Consider the following 22057-nt stretch of genomic DNA (forward strand, 5'->3'; position numbering starts at 1 on the left):
TTTCTTCAGTGATCCATTGGTTGTTTAGTAGCATATTGTTTAGCCTCCATGTGTTTTTGTTTTTTACAATTTTTTTCTTTTTTTCTTTTTTTTTTTTTCCGCATAAGAGGTTTACTTCTCTCTCAAAGCAAGAACTATCCCACAGTTCAGATTTACACAAGTAGTGCCTCTTTTAAAATAAATTAAAAATAAAATGCTGTCCTGTCTGTGAAATTATAAATATTTCTAGTCCACTTTACATAATGTTAAAATGCTTATAAATGCATTATCTCCTAGTAAATACACGTTATGGGACTGAAGCCAGTTAAAAAACAAAAACAAAAAACCAGTCAGCACACTGGCCCATGGAAATATCTAGGGCTATTTTATATTTCCTATCACTAGGAAAATTAAACTAAATAAGGGAAAAAAAGCAAAGAAGAGAAAAGAAATTTTACAAAATGGCAAGTAGCATGACCTAAAAGAGTGTACTGAAATCTCTTCCTTCCATTCAGTAACAACGCCCTTTCTGGAATGAACATTTATGGATAACTAGGTTAGGAAAGTGTTCCTCTTAGTGCTCAGGGCAAAAAACACAAGGTACGTTAAAATAATTTCTACATTCTAGAAGGAAAGACAGACTTTGAAATGGAGTGACTGTTTTAAAAACCGCAAACCAAGATTTAGCCAGAATGTTCAAGATTGACAGGTTTTGATGGAGTGAAATCTTCACTGGCAACAAAATTAAAAATCATAATCTTACAGATGCTGCTTATTTTTTACCAATGTGAAGGAAACATGATTGCAAGGTACAATACACACTGACAGCTAAAATGAAAAATTATGAACAATTTAGGTAACCAAAATGTTTCCTGCTGAAACATAAAAACATGATTTCCAAATTGATTCAACTTGTAATATGTCTCTTAGAAGTAAGAAGTTGTTTTAGTTCTGTGGACTGTTGAATTGCTCTTTACATAAATATTTCCTCCATCTTAAAAAAAAAAAAAAAAAAAAAAAAAAACGGCTTCTGAATGGCATCGACTCCTTCAGTGTGGGAAAGCAGTCTTGGCAAACGTGTTTCCAAGGCTCCCTCCAAGGTGATTCATTCCATCGAGTCTATAATATCTCCAGATCTACATGTCGAACTTCAGGATTTCGTTTTTTCAGTTCCTTCTCAAGTCTATCTACTTCAGCTCCTAAAGTATCAATAATATTTTCTCCATGTTTAAGCATAAAGGTCTCTAGTTCTTCAGGAGTCTTCACTTCTTGAATTTCTTGTAGCATTTGGTCAAAATCTTGTTTTTCCAAATATGATCTCGTAACAACTCGTCCATCAAAATCTACTTCTGCCTTAAATCTTACTTTCCCTAATCCTAGATCTGTGGCTTTAACGTCATGAATTGCCCTTACTGATGGGTCGTTCTCCAGGAGTTCAGTAAGCCGCTGTACTTGTTCTGGCTGGATGGATCGCCCTAAGAGTGCTTCCGTGTTAGTGTAGATGAGGAATGCTGAGACCACACCTAATAAGGTGCCCACACCCAAAGAACCTAGGCTGTCATACAGTGGATTGCTTGTTATAGAAGTAAGGCCCATACAAGTGGCTGCTATTGTCACTCCCAACACTGCTGCAGTATCCTCCAATAATATAACATTTGTACTAGGATCACGACTTTCCATTACATACTTGTAAAGTGACATTCCTTTGGCCCGAGCACTCCTACGAAGCTCATTTACAGCAACAAGAAGTGTTGCTCCTTCAGATACTAATGATCCTGCTAAAATACAATATGCCCATAGAAGAGATTCTATTGGTTGAGGATTAAGCAATCCCATGACTCCATGGTACCAAGATAATCCTGCACCCATCATGAAAATACCAACACCACTAATTAGTGAAGCAATATAGCGCATATTTGAAAATCCATACGGATGAGTAGGATCTGGTGTTTGAACAGACTTACTGATGCCCAATGCTAGTAAGGCCTGATTACAAGTATCAGATAAAGAGTGTATAGCTTCTGAGAACATACTTGCTGAACCCGTATAAATCCAGGCAAGAAATTTGAAGAAACAGTTTAATCCATTGATGCAAATGGCAACCATCACCACCTTTCCTGGCCCCTTAAAAAAACCTGATGTCGTTCTAGAGCGTGGCTTGGTATTTCCCAGAAACTCTCTATATTCTCTCAATATTTTTTGGTTTCTAAATAACCTTTCTCTATATTCTATTTCTGCTTCCTTACGAAGTTTTTTCTCTCTGGCAAGAGCTTCAGGGCTTCCCCAAACTTCCAAAGATTTTGCCTCCACATCTGATCTCAAGTAAACAGTGAAGGACTCGGTATCTTCATGAGGACTTCGTCGTCTGATTTTTCGAAGTTGTTCTAGATCACTGGATTTGAGGCAGAACTCATTCATTGCTCTGACTCCAGTGATGAAATTATTCTGAGTGTACTTTGGTCCATATTCCCTCTTTTTTTTTTTTTTTTTTTTTTTTTTTTTTTTTTTTTTTTTTATTAGTTTCTGCTTTATAACAAAGTGAATCAGTCATACATATACATCTGTTCCCACATCCCCTCCCTCATGCATCTCCCTCCCTCCCACCCTCCCTATCCCTCCCCTCCAGGCAGTCACAAAGCACCGAGCTGATCTCCCTGTGCTCTGCGGCTGCTTCCCACTATCTTTCTAGCCTACGTTTGGTAGTGTATATATGTCCATGCCTCTCTTTCGCTTTGTCACAGCTTACCCTTCCCCCTCCCCATAACCTCAAGTCCATTCTCAAGTAGGTCTGTGTCTTTATTCCCGTTTTACCCCTAGGTTCTTCATGACATTTTTTTTCTTATATTCCATATATATGTGTTAGCATACGGTATTTGTCTTTCTCTTTCTGACTTACTTCACTCTGTATGACAGACTCTAGGTCTATCCACCTCATTACAAAAAGCTCAGTTTCGTTTCTTTTTATGGCTGAGTAATATTCCATTGTATATATGTGCCACATCTTCTTTATCCATTCATCCGATGATGGACACTTAGGTTGTTTCCAGCTCCGGGCTATTGTGAATAGAGCTGCAATGAACATTTTGGTACATGTCTCTTTTTGAATTATGGTTTTCTCTGGGTATATGCCTAGTAGTGGGATTGCTGGATCATATGGTAGTTCTATTTTTAGTTTTTTAAGGAACCTCCATACTGTTCTCCATAGTGGCTGTACCAATTCACATTCCCACCAGCAGTGCAAGAGTGTTCCCTTTTCTCCACACCCTCTCCAGCATTTATTGTTTCTAGATTTCTTGATGATGGCCATTCTGACTGGTGTGAGATGATATCTCATTGTAGTTTTGATTTGCATTTCTCTAATGATTAATGATGTTGAGCATTCTTTCATGTGTTTGTTGGCAGTCTGTATATCTTCTTTGGAGAAATGCCTATTTAAGTCTTCTGCCCATTTTTGGATTGGGTTGTTTGTTTTTTTGTTATTGAGCTGCATGAGCTGTTTATAAATTTTGGAGATTAATCCTTTGTCAGTTGCTTCATTTGCAAATATTTTCTCCCATTCTGAGGGTTGTCTTTTGGTCTTGTTTATGGTTTCCTTTGCTGTGCAAAAGCTTTGAAGTTTCATTAGGTCCCATGTGTTTATCTTTGTTTTTATTTCCATTTCTCTAGGAGGTGGGTCCAAAAGGATCTTGCTGTGATTTATGTCATAGAGTGTTCTACCTATGTTTTCCTCTAAGAGTTTGATAGTTTCTGGCCTTACATTTAAGTCTTTAATCCATTTTGAGCTTATTTTTGTGTATGGTGTTAGGGAATGATCTAATCTCATACTTTTACATGTCCCTGTCCAGTTTTCCCAGCACCACTTATTGAAGAGGCTGTCCTTTCTCCACTGTACAGTCCTGCCTCCTTTATCAAAGATAAGTTGGCCATATGTGCGTGGGTTTATCTCTGGGCTTTCTATCCTGATCCACTGATCTATCTTTCTGTTTTTATGCCAGTACCACACTGTCTTAATTACTGTAGCTTTGTAGTATAGTCTGAAGTCAGGGAGCCTGATTCCTCCAGCTCCTTTTTTCGTTCTCAAGATTGCTTTGGCTATTCGGGGTCTTTTGTTTTTCCAAACAAATTTTGAAATTTTTTGTTCTAGTTCTGTGAAAAATGCCAGTGGTAGTTTGATAGGGATTGCATTGAATCTGTAGATTGCTTTGGGTAGTAGAGTCATTTTCACAATATTGATTCTTCCAATCCAGGAGCATGGTATATCTCTCCATCTGTTTGTATCATCTTTAATTTCTTTCATCAGTGTCTTATAATTTTCTGCATACAGGTCTTTTGTCTCCTTAGGTAGGTTTATTCCTAGATATTTTATTCTTTTTGTTGCGATGGTAAATGGGAGTGTTTTCTTGATTTCATTTTCAGATTTTTCATCATTAGTGTACAGGAATGCCAGAGATTTCTGTACATTAATTTTGTAACCTGCTACTTTACCAAATTCATTGATTAGCTCTAGTAGTTTTTCGGTAGCATCTTTAGGATTCTCTATGTATAGTATCATGTCATCTGCAAACAATGACAGCTTTACTTCTTCTTTTCCGATTTGGATTCCTTTTATTTCCTTTTCTTCTCTGATTGCTGTGGCTAAAACTTCCAAAACTAGGTTGAATAAGAGTGGTGAGAGTGGGCAACCTTGTCTTGTTCCTGATCTTAGTGGAAATGGTTTCAGTTTTTCACCATTGAGGACAATGTTGGCTGTGGGTTTGTCATATATGGCCTTTATTATGTTGAGGAAAGTTCCCTCTATGCCTACTTTCTGCAGGGTTTTTATCATAAATGGGTGTTGAATTTTGTCGAAAGCTTTCTCTGCATCTATTGAGATGATCATATGGTTTTTCTCCTTCAACTTGTTAATATGGTGTATCACATTGATTGATTTGCGTATATTGAAGAATCCTTGCATTCCTGGAATAAACCCCACTTGATCATGGTGTATGATCCTTTTAATGTGCTGTTGGATTCTGTTTGCTAGTATTTTGTTGAGGATTTTTGCATCTATGTTCATCAGTGATATTGGCCTGTAGTTTTCTTTCTTTGTGACATCCTTGCCTGGTTTTGGTATCAAGGTGATGGTGGCCTCGTAGAATGAGTTTGGGAGTGTTCCTTCCTCTGAAATTGTTTGGAAGAGTTTGAGAAGGATGGGTGTTAGCTCTTCTCTAAATGTTTGATAGAATTCGCCTGTGAAGCCATCTGGTCCTGGGCTTTTGTTTGATGGAAGATTTTTAATCACAGTTTCAATTTCAGTGCTTGTGATTGGTCTATTCATATTTTCTATTTCTTCCTGAGTCAGTCTTGGCAGGTTGTGCATTTCTAAGAATTTGTCCATTTCTTCCAGGTTGTCCATTTTATTGGCATAGAGTTGCTTGTAGTAATCTCTCATGATCTTTTGTATTTCTGCAGTGTCAGTTGTTACTTCTCCTTTTTCATTTCTAATTCTATTGATTTGAGTCTTCTCCCTTCTTTTCTTGATGAGTCTGGCTAATGGTTTGTCAATTTTGTTTATCTTCTCAAAGAACCAGCTTTTAGTTTGGTTGATCTTTGCTATCGTTTCCTTCATTTCTTTTTCATTTATTTCTGATCTGATCTTTATGATTTCTTTCCTTCTGCTAGCTTTGGGGGTTTTATGTTCTTCTTTCTCTAATTGCTTTAGGTGCAGGGTCAGGTTGTTTACTCGAAATGTTTCCTGTTTCTTAAGGTGGGATTGTATTGCTATAAACTTCCCCCTTAGAACTGCTTTTGCTGCATCCCATAGGTTTTGGGTTGTCGTGTCTCCATTGTCATTTGTTTCTAGGTATTTTTTAATTTCCTCTCTGATTTCTTCAGTGATCACTTCGTTATTGAGTAGTGTATTGTTTAGCCTCCATGTGTTTGTATTTTTTACAGATCTTTTCCTGTAATTGATGTCTAGTCTCATAGCATTGTGGTCGGAAAAGATACTTGATACAATTTCAATTTTCTTAAATTTACCAAGGCTTGATTTGTGACCCAAGATATGATCTATCCTGGAGAATGTTCCATGAGCACTTGAGAAAAATGTGTATTCTGTTGTTTTTGGATGAAATGTCCTATAAATATCAACTAAGTCCATCTTGTTTAATGTATCATTTAAAGCTTGTGTTTCCTTATTTATTTTCATTTTGGACGATCTGTCCATTGGTGAAAGTGGGGTGTTAAAGTCCCCTACTATGATTGTGTTACTGTCGATTTCCCCTTTTATGGCTGTTAGTATTTGCCTTATGTATTGAGGTGCTCCTATGTTGGGTGCATAAATATTTACAATTGTTATATCTTCTTCTTGGATCGATCCCTTGATCATTATGTAGTGTCCTTCTTTGTCTCTTCTAATAGTCTTTATTTTAAAGTCTATTTTGTCTGATATAAGAATTGCTACTCCAGCTTTCTTTTGATTTCCATTTGCATGGAATATCTTTTTCCATCCCCTTACTTTCAATCTGTATGTGTCTCTAGGTCTGAAGTGGGTCTCTTGTAGACAGCATATATATGGGTCTTGTTTTTGTATCCATTCAGCCACTCTGTGTCTTTTGGTGGGAGCATTTAGTCCATTTACATTTAAGGTAATTATTGATATGTATGTTCCTATTCCCATTTCCTTAATTGCTTTGGGTTCGTTATTGTAGGTATATTCCTTCTGTTGTGTTTCTTGCCTAGAGAAGTTCCTTTAGCATTTGTTGTAAAGCTGGTTTGGTGGTGCTGAACTCTCTCAGCTTTTGCTTGTCTGTAAAGGTTTTAATTTCTCCATCAAATCTGAATGAGATCCTTGCTGGGTAGAGTAATCTTGGCTGCAGGTTTCTCTCCTTCATCACTTTAATTATGTCCTGCCACTCCCTTCTGGCTTGTAGAGTTTCTGCTGAGAGATCAGCTGTTAACCTGATGGGGATTCCCTTGTGTGTTATTTGTTGTTTTTCCCTTGCTGCTTTTAATATGATTTCTTTGTGTTTAATTTTTGACAGTTTGATTAATATGTGTCTTGGTGTATTTCTCCTTGGATTTATTCTGTATGGGACTCTCTGTGCCTCCTGGACTTGATTAACTATTTCCTTTCCCATATTGGGGAAGTTTTCAACTATAATCTCTTCAAATATTTTCTCAGTCCCTTTCTTTTTCTCTTCTTCTTCTGGAACCCCTATAATTCTAATGTTGGTGCGTTTAATGTTGTCCCAGAGGTCTCTGAGACTGTCCTCTGTTCTTTTCATTCTTTTTTCTTTATTTTGCTCTGCATCAGTTATTTCCACTATTTTATCTTCCACCTCACTTATCCGTTCTTCTGCCTCAGTTATTCTGCTATTGATCCCATCTAGAGTATTTTTTATTTCATGTATTGTGTTTTTAATCGATGCCTGATTCATCTTTAGTTCTTCTAGGTCCTTGTTAACTGTTTCTTGCATTTTGTCTATTCTATTTCCAAGATTTTGGATCATCTTTACCATCATTATTCTGAATTCTTTTTCAGGTAGACTGCCTATTACCTCTTCATTTGTTAGGTCTGGTAGGTTTTTATCTTGCTCCTTCACCTGCTGTGTGTTTTTCTGTCTTCTCATTTTGTTTATGTTACTGTGTTTGGGGTCTCCTTTTTGCAGGCTGCAGATTCGTAGTTCCCGTTGTTTTTCGTGTCTGACCCCAGTGGCTAAGGTTGTTTCAGTAGGTTGTATAGGCTTCCTGGTGGGGGGGAGTAATGCCTGTGTTCTGGTGGTTGAGGCTCGATCTTGTCTTTCTGGTGGACAGGTCCACGTCTGGTGGTGTGTTTTGGGGTGCCTATGGCCTTATTATGTTTTTAGGTAGCTTCTCTGCTAATGGGTGGGGTTGTGTTCCTGCCTTGCTAGTTGCTTGGCATAGGGTGACCAGCACTGTAGCTTGCTGGTCGTTGACTGAAGCTGGGTGCTGGTGTTGGGATGGAGATCTCTGGGAGATTTTCGCTGCTTGATATTATGTGGAGCTGGGAGGTCTCTTGTGGACCCGTGTCCTGAAGTTGGCTCTCCCACTTCAGAGGCACAGCACTGGCTCCTGGCTGCAGCACCAAGAGCCTTTCATCCACCCAGCTCAGAATAACAGGGAGAAAAAGCAGAAAGAAAGAATTAGTAGAAGAAAGAAAGAGAGAGGGAAAGAAAGGAAGAAGGGAAGAAAGGAAGGAAGGAAGGAAGAAAGAAAGAAAGGAGGGAGGGAGTGAGGAAGGATGGAAAGAAAGAAGGAAAGAAAGGAGGGAGGGAGGGGGCAATGAAAGCAAAAGGAAGAGTGAATGGAAGAAGGGAGGAGGGAGGGAGGAAGGAAAGAAAGAAAGAAAGACAGGAGGGAGGGAGGGAGGAAGGAAAGAAAAAGAAAGTGGAAAGAAGAAGGGTGGGAGGGAGGGAGGAAAGAAAAAGAAAGAAGGAAAGGAAGAGCGGAGGGAGGGAGGGAGGAAGGGAAGGTAGGAACAAAAGAAAGAGCAGGTAAAGTAAAATAGAGTAAAGTATGAAATATAGTAGCGTTATTAAAATTAGAAAGTAATTATTGAAAAAAAAAAAAAAAAAAACGGACCGATAGAACCCTGGGACATATGGTGGAAGCAAAGCTATACAGAGAGAATCTTACACAGAAGATTACACATACACATTCACAAAAAGAGAGCAGGGGGAAAAATCAAAAATCTTGCTCTCCAAGCCCACCTCCTCAATTTGGGATAATTCGTTGTAAAAAGAGGAAAAGGGCAAGAAGTCTGAAATCTTGCTCTCTAAGTCCACCTCCTTACTTTGGAATAATTCGTTGTAAAAAGAGGAAAAGGGGGGAAAGTCTTAAATCTTGTCCTCAAAGTCCACTTCCTCAATTTGGGATGATTCGCTGTCCATTCATGCACTCCACAGACGCAGGGCACATCAAATGGACCGTGGAGCTTTAATCCGCTGCCTCCGAGGCTGCACAGAGAGATTTCCCTGACTCTGCTCTCACAGCTCCCGGGTATCAGCCTTGGACCTGGCCCCGCCTCTGTGCGTAGGTCGCCGGAGGGCGTCCGTTCTTCGCTCAGACAGGACGGGTTTAAAGGAGCCGCTGATTCGGGGGCTCTGGCTCACTCATGCAGAGGGGAGGGAGGGGCGCGCAGTGTGGGGCGGGCCTGCGGCGGCAGAGGCCAGCGTGACGTTGCAGCAGCCCGTGGCGCTCCGTGCGCTTTCCCGGGAAAGCCGTCCACGGGTCTCGGGACCCCGGCAGTGGCGGGGTGCACAGGTCCCCCGGAAGGCGGGGCGGACAGTGACCCGCGCTCGCACACAGGCCCCGCGGCTGCGGCGGCGGCGGGCGGCGGCAGGCAGCGGCGGTGGCGGGCCGCGGGGGCGGCGGCGGCAGCGGGCCTCGGCGGCGGCGGCGGCGGGCGGCGGCAGGCGGGCCGCGGCGGCGGCGGCGGCGGCGGCGGCGGCGGGCCGCGGCGGCGGCGGCGGCGGCGGCGGCGGGCCGCGGCGGCGGCGGCGGCGGTGGCGGCGGCGGGCCGCGGCGGCGGCGGCGGCGGCGGCGGCGGCGGGCCGCGGCGGGCGGCGGCGGGCGGCGGCGGGCGGGCCGCGGCGGCGGCGGGCGGCGTCGGGCGGTGGGCGGCGGCGGGCCGCGGCGGCGGCGGGCGGCGGCGGCGGCCCACGCCCGTCTCCGAGGTCCACGCCTTACCCGCGGCTCGCGCCTGTCTCCGGCGCTTCCCTAAGCAGCCCTTTTAATGCCCTCTCCTCGCACACCAGGAAACGAAAGTGAAAGTGAAAAAAGACTCTTGCCTCTTCAGCAACTCCAGACCCTTTCCCCGGACTCCCTCCGGGCTAGCCGTGGTGCTCTAACCCCTTCAGGCTCTCTTCCTGCCGCCAGCCCCAGTCCTCTCCCTGCGCTCCGACTGAAAGCCGATACCCAAGCCTCAGCTCCCAGCCCCGCCCGCCACGGCGGCCGAGCAGAGAAGCCTCTCGGGCTGGTGTGTGCCTGAGGGCACCGATCCTCTGTGCCGGAATCTCTCCGCTTTGCCCTCCACACCCCTGTTGCTGTGCTCTCCTCCGCTACTCCGAAGCTTTCCCCCTCCGCCACCTGCAGTCTCCGCCCGCGAAGGGGCTTGCAGTGTGTAGAAACCTTCCCTCCTTCACGGCTCCCTCCCACTGGTGCAGGTCCCGTCCCTATCCTATTGTCTCTGTTTATTCTTTTTTTCTTTTGCCCTACCCAGGTATGTGGGGAGTTTCTTGCCTTTTAGGGGGTCTGAGGTCTTCTGTCGGCGTTCAGTAGGTGTTCTGTAGGAGTTGTTCCACGTGTAGATGAATTTCTGATGTATCTGTGGGGAGGAAGGTGATCTCCGCGTCTTACTCTTCCGCCATCTTCCTCCGGCTCCCCATATTCCCTCTTTTTAAGGACTGCTTTGACTCGTACTTGGAGAGGTTCTTGCTTAATAAGTGGAGCTTTCAGTTCTGCACCAATATTCTCTGCTGCTTCATCAAATGATGGCACTTTTTCCATTTTGTGAGTCTGTGATCCCTGTCCTTCTTTCTGAACATTTGTGGAATACAACTTTACTTGATTCAGTGTGCAACAGGGAACAATATTTGAAAAGCTTCCAAATGTCACTAAATTCTGCCATTCCTGGAGGTCGCTGGAGCCGCAGGCTGCCGCCCTGCAGCGCAGACGGAGCCGGCACAGGGAGGACCAGCTACATCTGTGGGCCGCGGCGGCGGCGGCCAAGCCCGGTAACATCCTGGCGGGGCAAAGGCCCCCACTCGGACACCGCCTGCTACCTCCGCGCTGCCGCCGAAACCAACTGACTCCATAGACCGGACACTACAGAACACCGACGCCTGCGCCGCCGCAGGCGGCCTTCCAATTTTTTTCTTGTAGTTGAATTCTAATCTCCTACTGCTGTGGTTGGAAAAGATGCTTGAAATGATTTCTGTTTTCTTAAATATACCAAGGCTCACTTTGTGGCCCAGCATGTGATCTGTCCTGGAGAATATTTCATGTGCACTTGAAAAGAATGTGTATTCTCCTGCTATCTGATGAAATGCTCCGTAAACATCAAAAAAATCCATCTGGTCTGATGTGTCATTTAAGGCCTGTGTTGTCTTACTGATTAGCTGTCTGGATGGTCTGTCCATTGATGAAAGTAGGGTGTTAAAAGTCCACCACTATTATCATGTTACTGTCGATTTCTCCTTTTATGGCTGGTGGCATTTGCCTTATATATTGAGGTGCTCCTATGTTCGGTGAGTACATATTTACAATTGTTATATCTTCTTCTTGGATTGATCCCTTGATCATTATGTAGTATCCTTCTTTGTCTCTTGTAACAGTCTTTATTTTAAAGACTTTTTCCATCCCCTCACTTTCAGTCTGTATGTGTCCCTAGATCTGAAGTGGGTCCCTTGTAGACAACATATATGTGGGTCTTGTTTTTATATCCATTCAGCCAGTCTGTGTCTTTTGGTTGGAGCATTTAATCCATTTACATTTAAGGTAATTACCCATATGTATGTTCTTATTGCCAGCTTGTTAATTGTTTTGGATTTGTTTTTGTAGGTCTTTTTTCTTTCCTTCCTCTTTTATTCTCTTGTGATTTGATGACTGTCTTTAGTGTTGTGTTTGGATTGCTTTTTCTTTGTGTGTGTGTGTGTATAGTAGATTTTTGGTTTGCAGTTACCGTGAGGTTTTGATACAGCAGTTATAGGTCTTTTAATCTTCTGTTTATGCCACAAAAATTTTGTACTGGCTTTTTTCTTGATTAACATTAGATATGGGTTTCTTGGTATCCCATGTAAAGAAAATTTATATCTAATCTTTACTATTATTACACTTCTTTTCTCCCCAAAGAGGAAAGTTGTTTATTTAACATTTTACGACTTTTGTAACATTTTGACAGTACTGTAGGCTGTTGACATTATTTATGAGCTAGGTTATATGGCCCAAGGTATTTTTAAAAATAACATTTGTCAGTTGTACTTTATCAGTGTTGTTTTCTTGCTGTTGTTATTCCAAAGTTTTTAATGTTCTTTTTTTCATAGACTTTATTGAAATAATACCATTGAGAATCAGAGTTTATATGATTTATTTGATACATGAAATATGTATAAAGTGCTCTTTTTGGAGCGTTTTGGTACAGCTTTTGGATGAATCATGCTTTTGTCTTCCTACCAGAGGAAATAGAAAGATGAATATGTGTTTAAATGTGATGACATGATATGTTTTCATGTTCTGGGAGTGGATGGAAGAAACAGCTAAACCTATTGACTAACTGCAGTCTAGAAGAACATTTAAACATTATGTCAAAAGCAAAGTCATTGTCTTTGACAGACACATAATAGTGTTCAAATAAAAAAACTGTAACTAGTGTAACTAATTAGGTAATTCACTTGTTATTTCAAGATGTATTTTATAACTTATTACTGGGATTTAGCCCTTCTTAAAATTTGTAGCAGATTTTAATATAGGAGAAATAGGCATTTGGTAATTTCTAAGTTAAAGTATTTTAGGCTCCAGGTCACCTCTTCCATACCTTATAGATGCAGAAAATTTGGTACTCAAGTGTGTACTGGTTTGAGGCTTGGAACAGATGTGAGGTTGCTTCCTCAGAGAGAATTCTTGCTCCTGTAAGTTAGTGGTATTTGTGTAGCCCACAAGCTTGCAAAGTGTTCCACCTCAAAGGATTGTTAGGAGGATTCAGGGAATTAATACATATAAAGCACTTAGAACTGTGCCTGACAGGAAGTAAGAACCTTTTAAGTTAGAGATTACTGTTTTTGCTATTGTTGTTATTACTGTGTATTAGAAGAAAATACTCCTTTCTTAGAATACTTAATTCCTGTCTATAGGAAAATCATCATAATATATTGTTTTTTGTTAGAGCATGATAATTTATAGTCATAAGTGTAGTAAATATAAATATCTGTAATTCCTGGCCCTCAAGGCCAGAAAATGTGGTCTTTAATTGTCAGATTAAACTATAACCCTTATCAACCATGTGCTGTAGAACTAGGGATAGCCAAATAGAATACCTGTTGTTTAGTTTATTATAAGTGACTTCAGTTTGGAATTACTGTCATTTAAAGGTAGAAAGAAGCCCAGCTGAGGTAACATGTCTAGGAAGGGGAGTCTGATGAAGCGTGCCTGGGGTGCTTGTTAGAAATATGAATTCTCAGGTTGGACATGCAGAGATTCTAATTCAGTAGGTTGGAGTTATGGTCCAGGACTCATCATTTTAAATGTGCTCCCTAGATGATTCTGATGTCACATTTTGAGAAAGGCTAAGTTTTTATTACTTAGGTTGCAGCAGGAAGTCACCAGGAAGCAAAATAAAACCATCTGAGCCCTCAGTATAAGCTTTTTGTCCTGGGCTTCAGCTGAGGCTTGAATTAAGAAATAGGCACTTCTGAAATACCAGTGAATGTGTTATAAAGATGCTATCAAGTGTGATATGTTCTTCATTATCTTACTTGATGCCCCTTATACATTCTTTTGACGAATTACTGTTAGCTCAGGGAAAGAGAAAAAACTGAGGTGGTTTTACTATTGAAAAAAGAGAATTGCATCTTTTTCTTCTTGCTGCAAGGATGCTCAAAGCTATGTTTTGTACTTCACTGCTACTTTTTCAATTATTCTCTTCTGTTCTCTTGTAATGCTTCTAATATCCCCCCCCCCCAATTTTTTTGTTGTTTTTAGTGGCTTGTGATCTTTCAGTACCCAATTATCTTTCCCCTGAACTAAAAAAAACTTTTTTTGAAGTATAGTTGATTTACAATGTTGTGTTAATTTCTGCTTTATAGCAAAGTGACTCAGTTATACATATGTATATATATATTCTTTTCCATTATGGTTTATAATAGGATATTGAACATAGTTCCTTGTGCTGTACAGTAGGACCTTGTTGTTTATCCATCCTATATACAACAGTTTGCAACTGCTAATCCCTAACTCCCAGTCCTTCCCTTCCCCAGCCCCCTCCCCCTTGGCAACCACAAGTCTGTTCTCTACATCTGTGAATCTGTTTTTGTTTTGTAGATATGTTCATTTGTATCATATTGTAGCTTCCACATATAAATGATATATGGTATTTTTCTTTTTTCTTTTTTTTTTTTTTTTTGCTGTATGTGGGCCTCTCACTGCTGTGGCCCCTCCCGTTGTGGAGCACAGGCTCCGGACACACAGGCTCCGCGGCCATGGCTCGCGGGCCCAGCCGCTCCGCGGCATGTGGGATCTTCCAGGATCGGGGCACGAACCCGTGTCCCCTGCATCTGCAGGCGGACTCTCAACCACTGCGCCACCAGGGAAGCCCGGTATTTTTCTTTTTTTGACTTACTTCGCTTAGTATGATAATCTCTAGGTTCATCCATGTTGCTGCAAATGTCATTATTTCATTCTTTTTAATGGCTGAGTAATATTCCATTATACACACACACACACACACACACACATATACACGACATCTTCTTTATCCATTTATCTGTTGATGGACATTTAGGTTGTTTTCATGTCTTGGAATTGTGCTGCTATGAACCTAGGGGGTGCATGTATCTCTTTGAATTATAATTTTGTCTGGGTATATGCCCAGGAGTGGGATTGCTAGCTCATATGGTAACTCTATGTTTAGTTTTTTTTTTTTGCGGTACGTGGGCCTCTCACTGCTGTGGCCTCCCCCGTTGCAGAGCACAGGCTCCAGAAGCGCAGGCTCAGCGGCCATGGCTCACGGGCCTAGCCGCTCCGCGGCATGTGGGATCTTCCTGGACCAGGGCACAAACCCGTGTCTCCTGCATCGGCAGGCGGACTCTCAACCACTGCGCCACCAGGGAAGCCCTATGTTTAGTTTTTTGAGGAACCGCCATACTGTTTTCCATAGTGGCTGTACCAGTTTACATTCCCACCAACAGTGTAAGAGGTTTCCCTTTTCTCCACAGCTTCTCCAGCATTTATTATTTGTAGACTTTTTAGTTATGGCCATTTTGACTGGTGTGAGGTGGTACCTCATTGCTGTTTTGATTTGAATTTCTCTAATAAGTAGCGATGATGAGCATCCTTTAATGTGCCTATAGGCCATCTATATGTCTTCTTTGGAGAAATGTCTATTTAGGTTTTCTGTACATTTTTCTATTGGGTTGTTTGTTTTTTTGTTATTGAATTGTAGGAGCTGTTTGTGTATTTTGGAAATTAAGCCCTTGTTAGTTGCATCATTTGCAATATTTTCTCCCATTCTGTGGGTTGTTTTTTTATTTTGTTTATGGTTTCCTTTGCTGTGCGAAAGCTTATGTTTGATTAGGTCCCATTTGTTTATTTTTACTTTTATTTCTATCACTTTGGGAGACTGACCTAAGAAAACATTGGTATGTTTTATGTCAGAGAATGTTTTGCCTGTGTTCTCTTCTAGGAGTTTTATGGTGTCTTGTTCTATATTCAAGTCTTTAAGCCATTTTGTGTTTGCTTATGTGTATGGTAGTGAGAACGTTTTCTAGCTGCACTGATTTACATGTGGCTGTCCGACTTCTCCAACACCACTTGATGGGAGAGGCTGTCTTTTCCCCATTGTATAGTCTTGCCTCCTTTTCGAAGATTAATCATCCATAGGTGTGTAGGTTTATTTCTGGACTCTCTATTCTGTTCCATTGATCGGTATGTCTGTTTCTGTACAAATACCATGCCGTTTGGATTACTGTAGCTTTGTAGTATTGTCTGAAGTCTGGGAGGGTTATGCCTCCCGCTTTGTTCCTTTTCCCTCAGGATTATTTTGGTAATTCTGGGTCTTTTATGGTTCCATATAAATTTAAGGATTATTTGTTTTGTTTTAGTTCTGTGAAAAATGTCATGGGTATTTTGATAGGTATTGCATTAAGTCTGTGGATTGCTTTGGGTGGGTAGTATGGCCATTTAAACAGTATTTATTTTTCCAATACAAGAGCATGGGATATCTTTCCATTTCTTTGAATCATCTTTAGTTTCCTTTATTGTTTTGTATTGCTAGTTCTCAACATGTAAGTCTTTCATCTCCTTGGTGAGGTTTATTCCTAAGGTTTTTTTTTTATGCCATTTTAAAAGGGATTTCTTGTTTACATTCCCTTTCTAATATTTCATTGTTAGTGTTAAGAAATGCAACTGATTTCTGTATGTTAATCTTGCATCCTGCTGCTTTGTTGAATTCATTTATTAGATCTAGTATTTTTTTTGTGTAGAGTCCTTAGGGTTTTTATATATAGTATGTCAATTTTCCATATAGTGACAATTTTACCTCTTCACTTCCAATTTGGATACCTTTTATTTCTTTTTCTTGTCTGATTGCTGTGGCTAGGACTTCCAATACCATGTTGAATAGAAATGGTGAGAGTGGGCATCCTTGTCTTCTTCCAGATTTTAGCAGGAAGGCTTTCAGCTTTTCACCATTGAGTATTATAATGGCTGTGGGTTTTTATAAATGGCTTTTATTATGTAGAGATATGTCCCCCTATATCCACTTTGGTAAGAGTTTTGACCATAAATCGATGTTGAATTTTGTCAAATGCTTTTTCTGCACCTATTGAGGTGATCATGTGGTTTTTTACTTTTGTTAATGTGGTGTATTACATTAATTGATTTGTGTATGTTGAACCATCCTTGTGAACTTGGGATGAGTCCCACCTGGTCATGGTGTATGATTTCTTTTATGTGTTGTTGGATTCAGTTTGCTAATATTTTGTTGAGAATTTTTGCATCTATGTTCATCAAAGATATTGGCCTGTAATTTTCTTTTGTGGTGGTATCTTTGTCTGATTTTGGTATCAGGGTGATGGTGGCTTCATAGAATGTCTTTGGGAGTGTTCCCTCCTCTTCAGTCTTTTGGAAGAGTTTGAGAAGGATCAGTATAAATTTTTCTTTGCATGTTTGGTAGAATTCTCCTTTGAAGCCATCTGGTCCTGGGCTTTTGATTGTTGGGAATTTTTTTTTAAACTACAGATTCTATTTCATTTCTAGTGATCGATCTGTTCAAATTATCTATTTTTTTCTTGATTCAGTTTTGGTGGACTGTATGTTTCTAGAAAGTTGTCCATTTCTTCCAGATTGTTAAATTTGTTGGTATATAATTGTTCATAGTATTCCTTATGGTTTTTTGTATTTCTGTGGTATAGGTTGAGATTTCTCCTTTTTTTATTTCTTTATTTGTTTAATTTGTGTTCTTTCTCTCTTTTCTTTTCCATGAGCCTAGCCAGAGGCTTATCAATTTTGTTTACCTTTTCAAAGAAAAAGCTCTGGTTTTATTGACTTTTTTTCTATTGCTCTTTAATCTCTATTTTATTTATTTCCTCCCTTATCTTTATTATTTCCTTCCTTCTCCTGACTTTAGGTTTTGTTTGTTTTTCTTTTTCTAATTTTTGTTGGTTGGTATATTAGGTTGTTTATTTTAGATTTTTCTTGTTTTTTCAGGAAGGCCTCTATTGCTATGAACTTCCCTCTAAGAACTGCTTTAGCTGCATCCCATAGATTTTATATGATTTTGTTTTCATTGTCATTTGTCTCAAGGTATTTTTAATTTTTTAGTGTATTTTTAAAAATATGTATTTGTTTATTTGGCTGCGTTGGGTCTTAGTTGCGGCACATGGGGTCTTTGTTGCTGCGTGCAGGATCTTTAGTTTCGGCATGCGAACTCTTTAGTTGTGTCATAAGAGCTCTAGTTCCCCAACCAGGGGTTGAACCCAGAACCCCTGCATTGGGAGCATGGAGCCTTAGCCACTGGACCACCAGGGAAGTCCTAAATTTTTAAAATTTCCTTGTTGACGCATTGGTTTTTTAGTAGCATGTTGTTTAGTTTCCATGTAATCATTTTTTTTTCATTTCTTTCCCTGTGGTTGATTTCTAGTTTCATGCTATTGTGGTCAGAGAAGATGCTTGAGATAATTTCTGTACTCTTGTATTTGTTGAGGCTTGTTTTGTGCCCTAGTATGTGGTCAATTTTAGAGAATGTTCCATTCTTGAAAAGAATGTGTATTCTGGGTTTTTTTGTTTTGTTTTTAGATGTAATGCCCTCAAAATATCAATTGAGTCTAACTGTTTTATTGTATCATTTAGGACCTCTGTTGCTTTGTTGATTTTTTTATCTAGAAGATCTGTCCATTGATGGAGTGGATAATAAAAATAAGAGACTATTAGTCTTGGAGGCTATTTTTATGTGAGAGCATCCCTGTGTAGCCTGCATGGGTTTGATATTTATGGTGTGAGGGTTGTTTTTAGTATGGGTGTCTGCCACCTCTTTCCTCAGTGTATGCTGGCATTATCCCATTGATAGGTAGTGTGACTGGTGTTGTGGTGATCAGAGCCTGCCCTGGATATTGAGTGGGGCCTTCTCTTTGCTCTGTGGCTGTCACTGCCCTTTCAGGGGCAGGGTCTACTCCCTAGTTTTTGGAGTAGAAGCCCTCAGGTCCGTTTCTGAGCTGTGTTTCTGAGCTACAGTGCAAGGTAGGTGGGATTGGAGTGTTCCCACTGGGAGAGGAGCCACTGAGTATTCCTCTGCTGGAGGTTTTCTTTTTTAAAAAAATAGTTAATTATTTAATTTTATTTATTTATTTTTGGCTGCGCTGGGTCTTTATTGCTGTGCGCGAGCTTTCTCTAGTTGTGGCGAGTGGGGGCTACTTTTCATTGCGGTATGCGGGCTTCTCATTGCAGTGGCTTCTCGTGTTGTGGAGCATGGGCTCTAGAGTGCAGGCTCAGTAGTTGTGGCACACAGGCCTAGTTGCTCCACAGCATGTGGGATCTTCCCGGACCAGGGCTCAAACCCATATCCCCTGCATTTGCAGGTAGATCCTTAAACAGTGTTGCCACCAGGGAAGCCCCTGGCAGGTGGATTCTTAACCACTGCACCACCAGGGAATTCCCCAGAGCCTTTCACTGGTGAGTTTTCTCTGTTATGTCACCTTTCACCTGTTGTGCAGGCTCACAAAGTACACTTTTGTTGCCATTGCCCTTGGCCCTGCCTCAGCCTTGGGTGTGCTGGCAGTTGGCCCTGGTGTCTCTCAGGCATTGTTTTCACAAAGCCACCAGCGCAGACCCACTGAAATCAGGTCCCAGGACTGCAGCAGTTGTGCACCTGGACCTTCAGTGGGAGCTATAGAGGCAGCTCAGACCCTGTCCTGGCCCAGTCCCTGTTTTCATGTGCCCACAAAGCCCACAGCTGCTAAGGCCATACCCATCCCAGCCATGGGAGCACCCGTTGTCCGTTCAGATGTCTCAAAGGTGCTGAATTTAAAAAGACAGAGGCTTAGACCCGCAGCTCATGCAGCTGCAGGCAGAGATTTCACCTCTGCTTCCTGAGTCATGCAACCCCTGGCGTTCCGCTGTCGTTCAGGTCCACCTCTGTGCATGGGCAACCTGCTGGCATCTGCTCCTGGGGCCTGCCAAGGTGGTGGTTGGCATGGGAGCCCGCCTGGGTGGCCGCTGGGACCAGTGAGCTTGCCCAGGCAGGAGCCGGCCAAGGCAGTGGATGGCGTGTGCTCTCCCAAAGCCCGCGGGGGGCCTGTGCATGGAGCCAGAGGCTGTCCCTTCATGTGACACTGATCAGTGGCACTGTGCTTCTAGGACGGGCCCAGGCTTCTTCTGCAACCACCCCCGTTTGCGGCTGTGCCACACTCTAGCCCCTCAGGCTCTCTCCACGCAGCCAACACCAGTCCTCTCCCCGGGTTTGTCCTCTACACCCCGAGTTTCAGCACCCAGCCCCCACCGGTACCAGCGGATGCGCGTCTCAGACTGGGGGACGTAGGGTTGTGGCACAGACGATCTGTGTAGGTCTCTCTGTTGTCTGCCTGCCGCACACTGGTTATTGCACTCTCCTCTGAGCCTCTGAAGCTCCTTTTCTGTCCCGGCTGATCTCCCTTCCAGTGATGGGGCTTCCCAGGGTGTGGGAACCTTTCCTTTTTTTCAGCTCCCTCCTAGAGGTGCAGGTCCCATCCCACTTCCTCTTTTTTATTTTTTTCCTATCATCTTATCCGGTTACATGGAGATCTTTCTTGTCTTTTCAGGTGTTTGAGGTCTTCTACTTGTTTTGTGAGAATTTTTTTGTGAGAATTGTAGGTGTTTTGTGAGAAGTGTTTTGTGAGAATAGGTGTTTTGTGAGAATTGTTCTGTTTATAGTTATATTTTTGATGTATTTGTGGGAGGAGGTGAGTTCCACATCCTGCTACTCCACCATCTTGATTGGAGCCCTCTCCCATTAAATTTTTTTTTTTTCTTTTTTTTTTTTTCTTTTTGCGGTATGCGGGCCTCTCACTGTTGTGGCCTCCCCCGTTGCGGAGCACAGGCTCCGGATGCGCAGGCCCAGCGGCCATGGCTCACGGGCCCAGCCGCTCCGCGGCATATGGGATCCTCCCAGACCGGGGCACGAACCCGTATCCCCTGCATCGGCAGGCGGACTCTCAACCACTGCGCCACCAGGGAGGCCCTATTAAATTTTTTTAATTGTATGTTATTGTAAATTTTTTTTTTTTTTTGCGGTACGCGGGCTTCTCACTGTTGTGTCCTCTCCCATTGCGGAGCACAGCCTCCGGACGCGCAAGCTCAGCGGCCATGGCTCACGGGCCCAGCCGCTCTGCGACACGTGGGATCTTCCTGGACTGGGGCACGAACCCGCGTCCCCTGCATCGGCAGGCGGACTCTCAACCACTGTGCCACCAGGGAAGCCCTTTTTTTTTTTTTTTTTCCCCATAAATCTTTTAAGGACATTCTCAAGGTACAGATTACAGATTAACAGCAAGAGCCTACCTCCAGGAGGCACTGGAATATTCCTAAGACTGCCTAGGTTAGTGTTAAAAATAACCTACTTCATAATTTCAAAGACCCCAAGGTTTTTTAGACTAACCGTGTAGTAAAGTGATTCGAGCTGTTGGAGGATTGAAACTTTGACTTTGTTTCAGCTATGAGCTGTGGACAGTATTTGGAGGCGCTAAGCTGGTACTCTCTCTGAGAGTAATTTTGTGAAGGTCAACAGTGAATCACATTAGCAACATCACTCAATGGAGATGGAAGATTCTCTGAGTTTCTCACTTGGATGACTTGAGTGTAGTCATATATCTTTTTTTTTTTTTTTGCTGTACGCGGGCCTCTCACTGTTGTGGCCTCTCCCGTTGCGGAGCACAGGCTCTGGACGCACAGGCTCAGCGGCCATGGCTCGGGCCCAGCCTCTCTGCGGCATGTGGGATCATCCCGGACCGGGGCACGAACCCGTGTCCCCTGCATCGGCAGGCGGACTCTCAACCACTGCGCCACCAGGGAAGCCCCTGTCATATATCTTTAAAGAAAAAAAAACAAGTGTTAGTTATCTCAGGAGTTGGTCAGTCCAGGAAGTCAGGACAAAAGAATCGCCAAGGCAGTTGTTGGCAGCACCCATCTTAGACTTCGAAGAGGGAAGGCAAAGGGACCGTATCCCTGGCACAGCCCTAGAGTGGAGGTGGATCCAGGAGTTATAGCCAGTGGACTTGAGATGATTCTTATCTCACTGTTAGGGTTACTGACCTTATGAGATAGACAGGTCTAGATACTTTTACCAAACACCATTAAGTATTCCATTTATCGAACTCGTCTAGTTTGTATTTCTTGCTCACCAAGCAATCTCCTGAGTTATGGTGTGGCTTCTCATGCTAGTATGTTTACAGGAGTAGAATATATTGGTCATATATATGGAGTTATTATTATTTTTTAAAATAGTCCATTTTTTAGAGCAATATAGGCTCACAGAAAAAGTGAGCAGAAAGTACAGAGAGTGCCCACAACAGCCCAGCCTCCCCACTATCAACAGCCAGCTCCAGAGCAGTACATCTGTTACAGTGGATGAGCCTAAACTGACACATCTCCATCACCCAGAGTCCCTCACTTATATTAGAGTTCACTCTTGCTGTTGTACATTCTTTGGGTTTTGACAAGTGTTCAGTGACGTTTGTCCACTATTAGAATATCACATGCAATAGTTCACTGGCTTAGAAATCTCCTGTGCTCTGCTTATTCATTCCTCTCTCCACCCCTAAGCTGTGGTAATCATCGATCTTTTTACTGTCCATAGTTTTGCCTTTTCCAGAAATTCATATAGTTGGAATCCTAC

The 22057-nt window shown here is 42.2% G+C and overlaps 2 protein-coding genes across 4 annotated transcripts in view; one reads left to right on the forward strand and one right to left on the reverse strand.

Annotated features, from left to right (window-relative positions):
* TBCE (tubulin folding cofactor E) overlaps window positions 1–22057 on the forward strand; it is a 132398-nt gene that overhangs the window by 59978 nt on the left and 50363 nt on the right. The gene's annotated exons all lie outside the window — the stretch shown is intronic.
* Window positions 283–10826, reverse strand: LOC132484028 (proton-coupled zinc antiporter SLC30A9, mitochondrial-like). Its single transcript, XM_060090073.1, has 2 exons — window positions 10361–10826; window positions 283–2449 (listed from the first exon to the last, which is right to left on the reverse strand). The coding sequence occupies exons 1-2, from the start codon at window positions 10720–10722 to the stop codon at window positions 1099–1101; spliced, it is 1713 nt and encodes a 570-aa protein (XP_059946056.1). The 5' UTR covers window positions 10723–10826; the 3' UTR covers window positions 283–1098.

Source organism: Mesoplodon densirostris, chromosome 1 (genome assembly GCF_025265405.1).
Source record: "Mesoplodon densirostris isolate mMesDen1 chromosome 1, mMesDen1 primary haplotype, whole genome shotgun sequence".
NCBI lineage: Eukaryota > Metazoa > Chordata > Mammalia > Artiodactyla > Ziphiidae > Mesoplodon > Mesoplodon densirostris.

Excerpts from the sequence above, each read along its gene's own strand:
- LOC132484028 (XM_060090073.1), bottom strand. The coding sequence starts at position 10,722 with ATGTTACCGGGCTTGGCCGCCGCCGCCGCGGCCCACAGATGTAGCTGG. Across the intron at positions 2,450-10,360 it reads AAAAAGAGGGAATATGGGGA|GGAATATGGACCAAAGTACA; the intron begins GCCGGAGGAAGA and ends AAAAAAAAAGAG.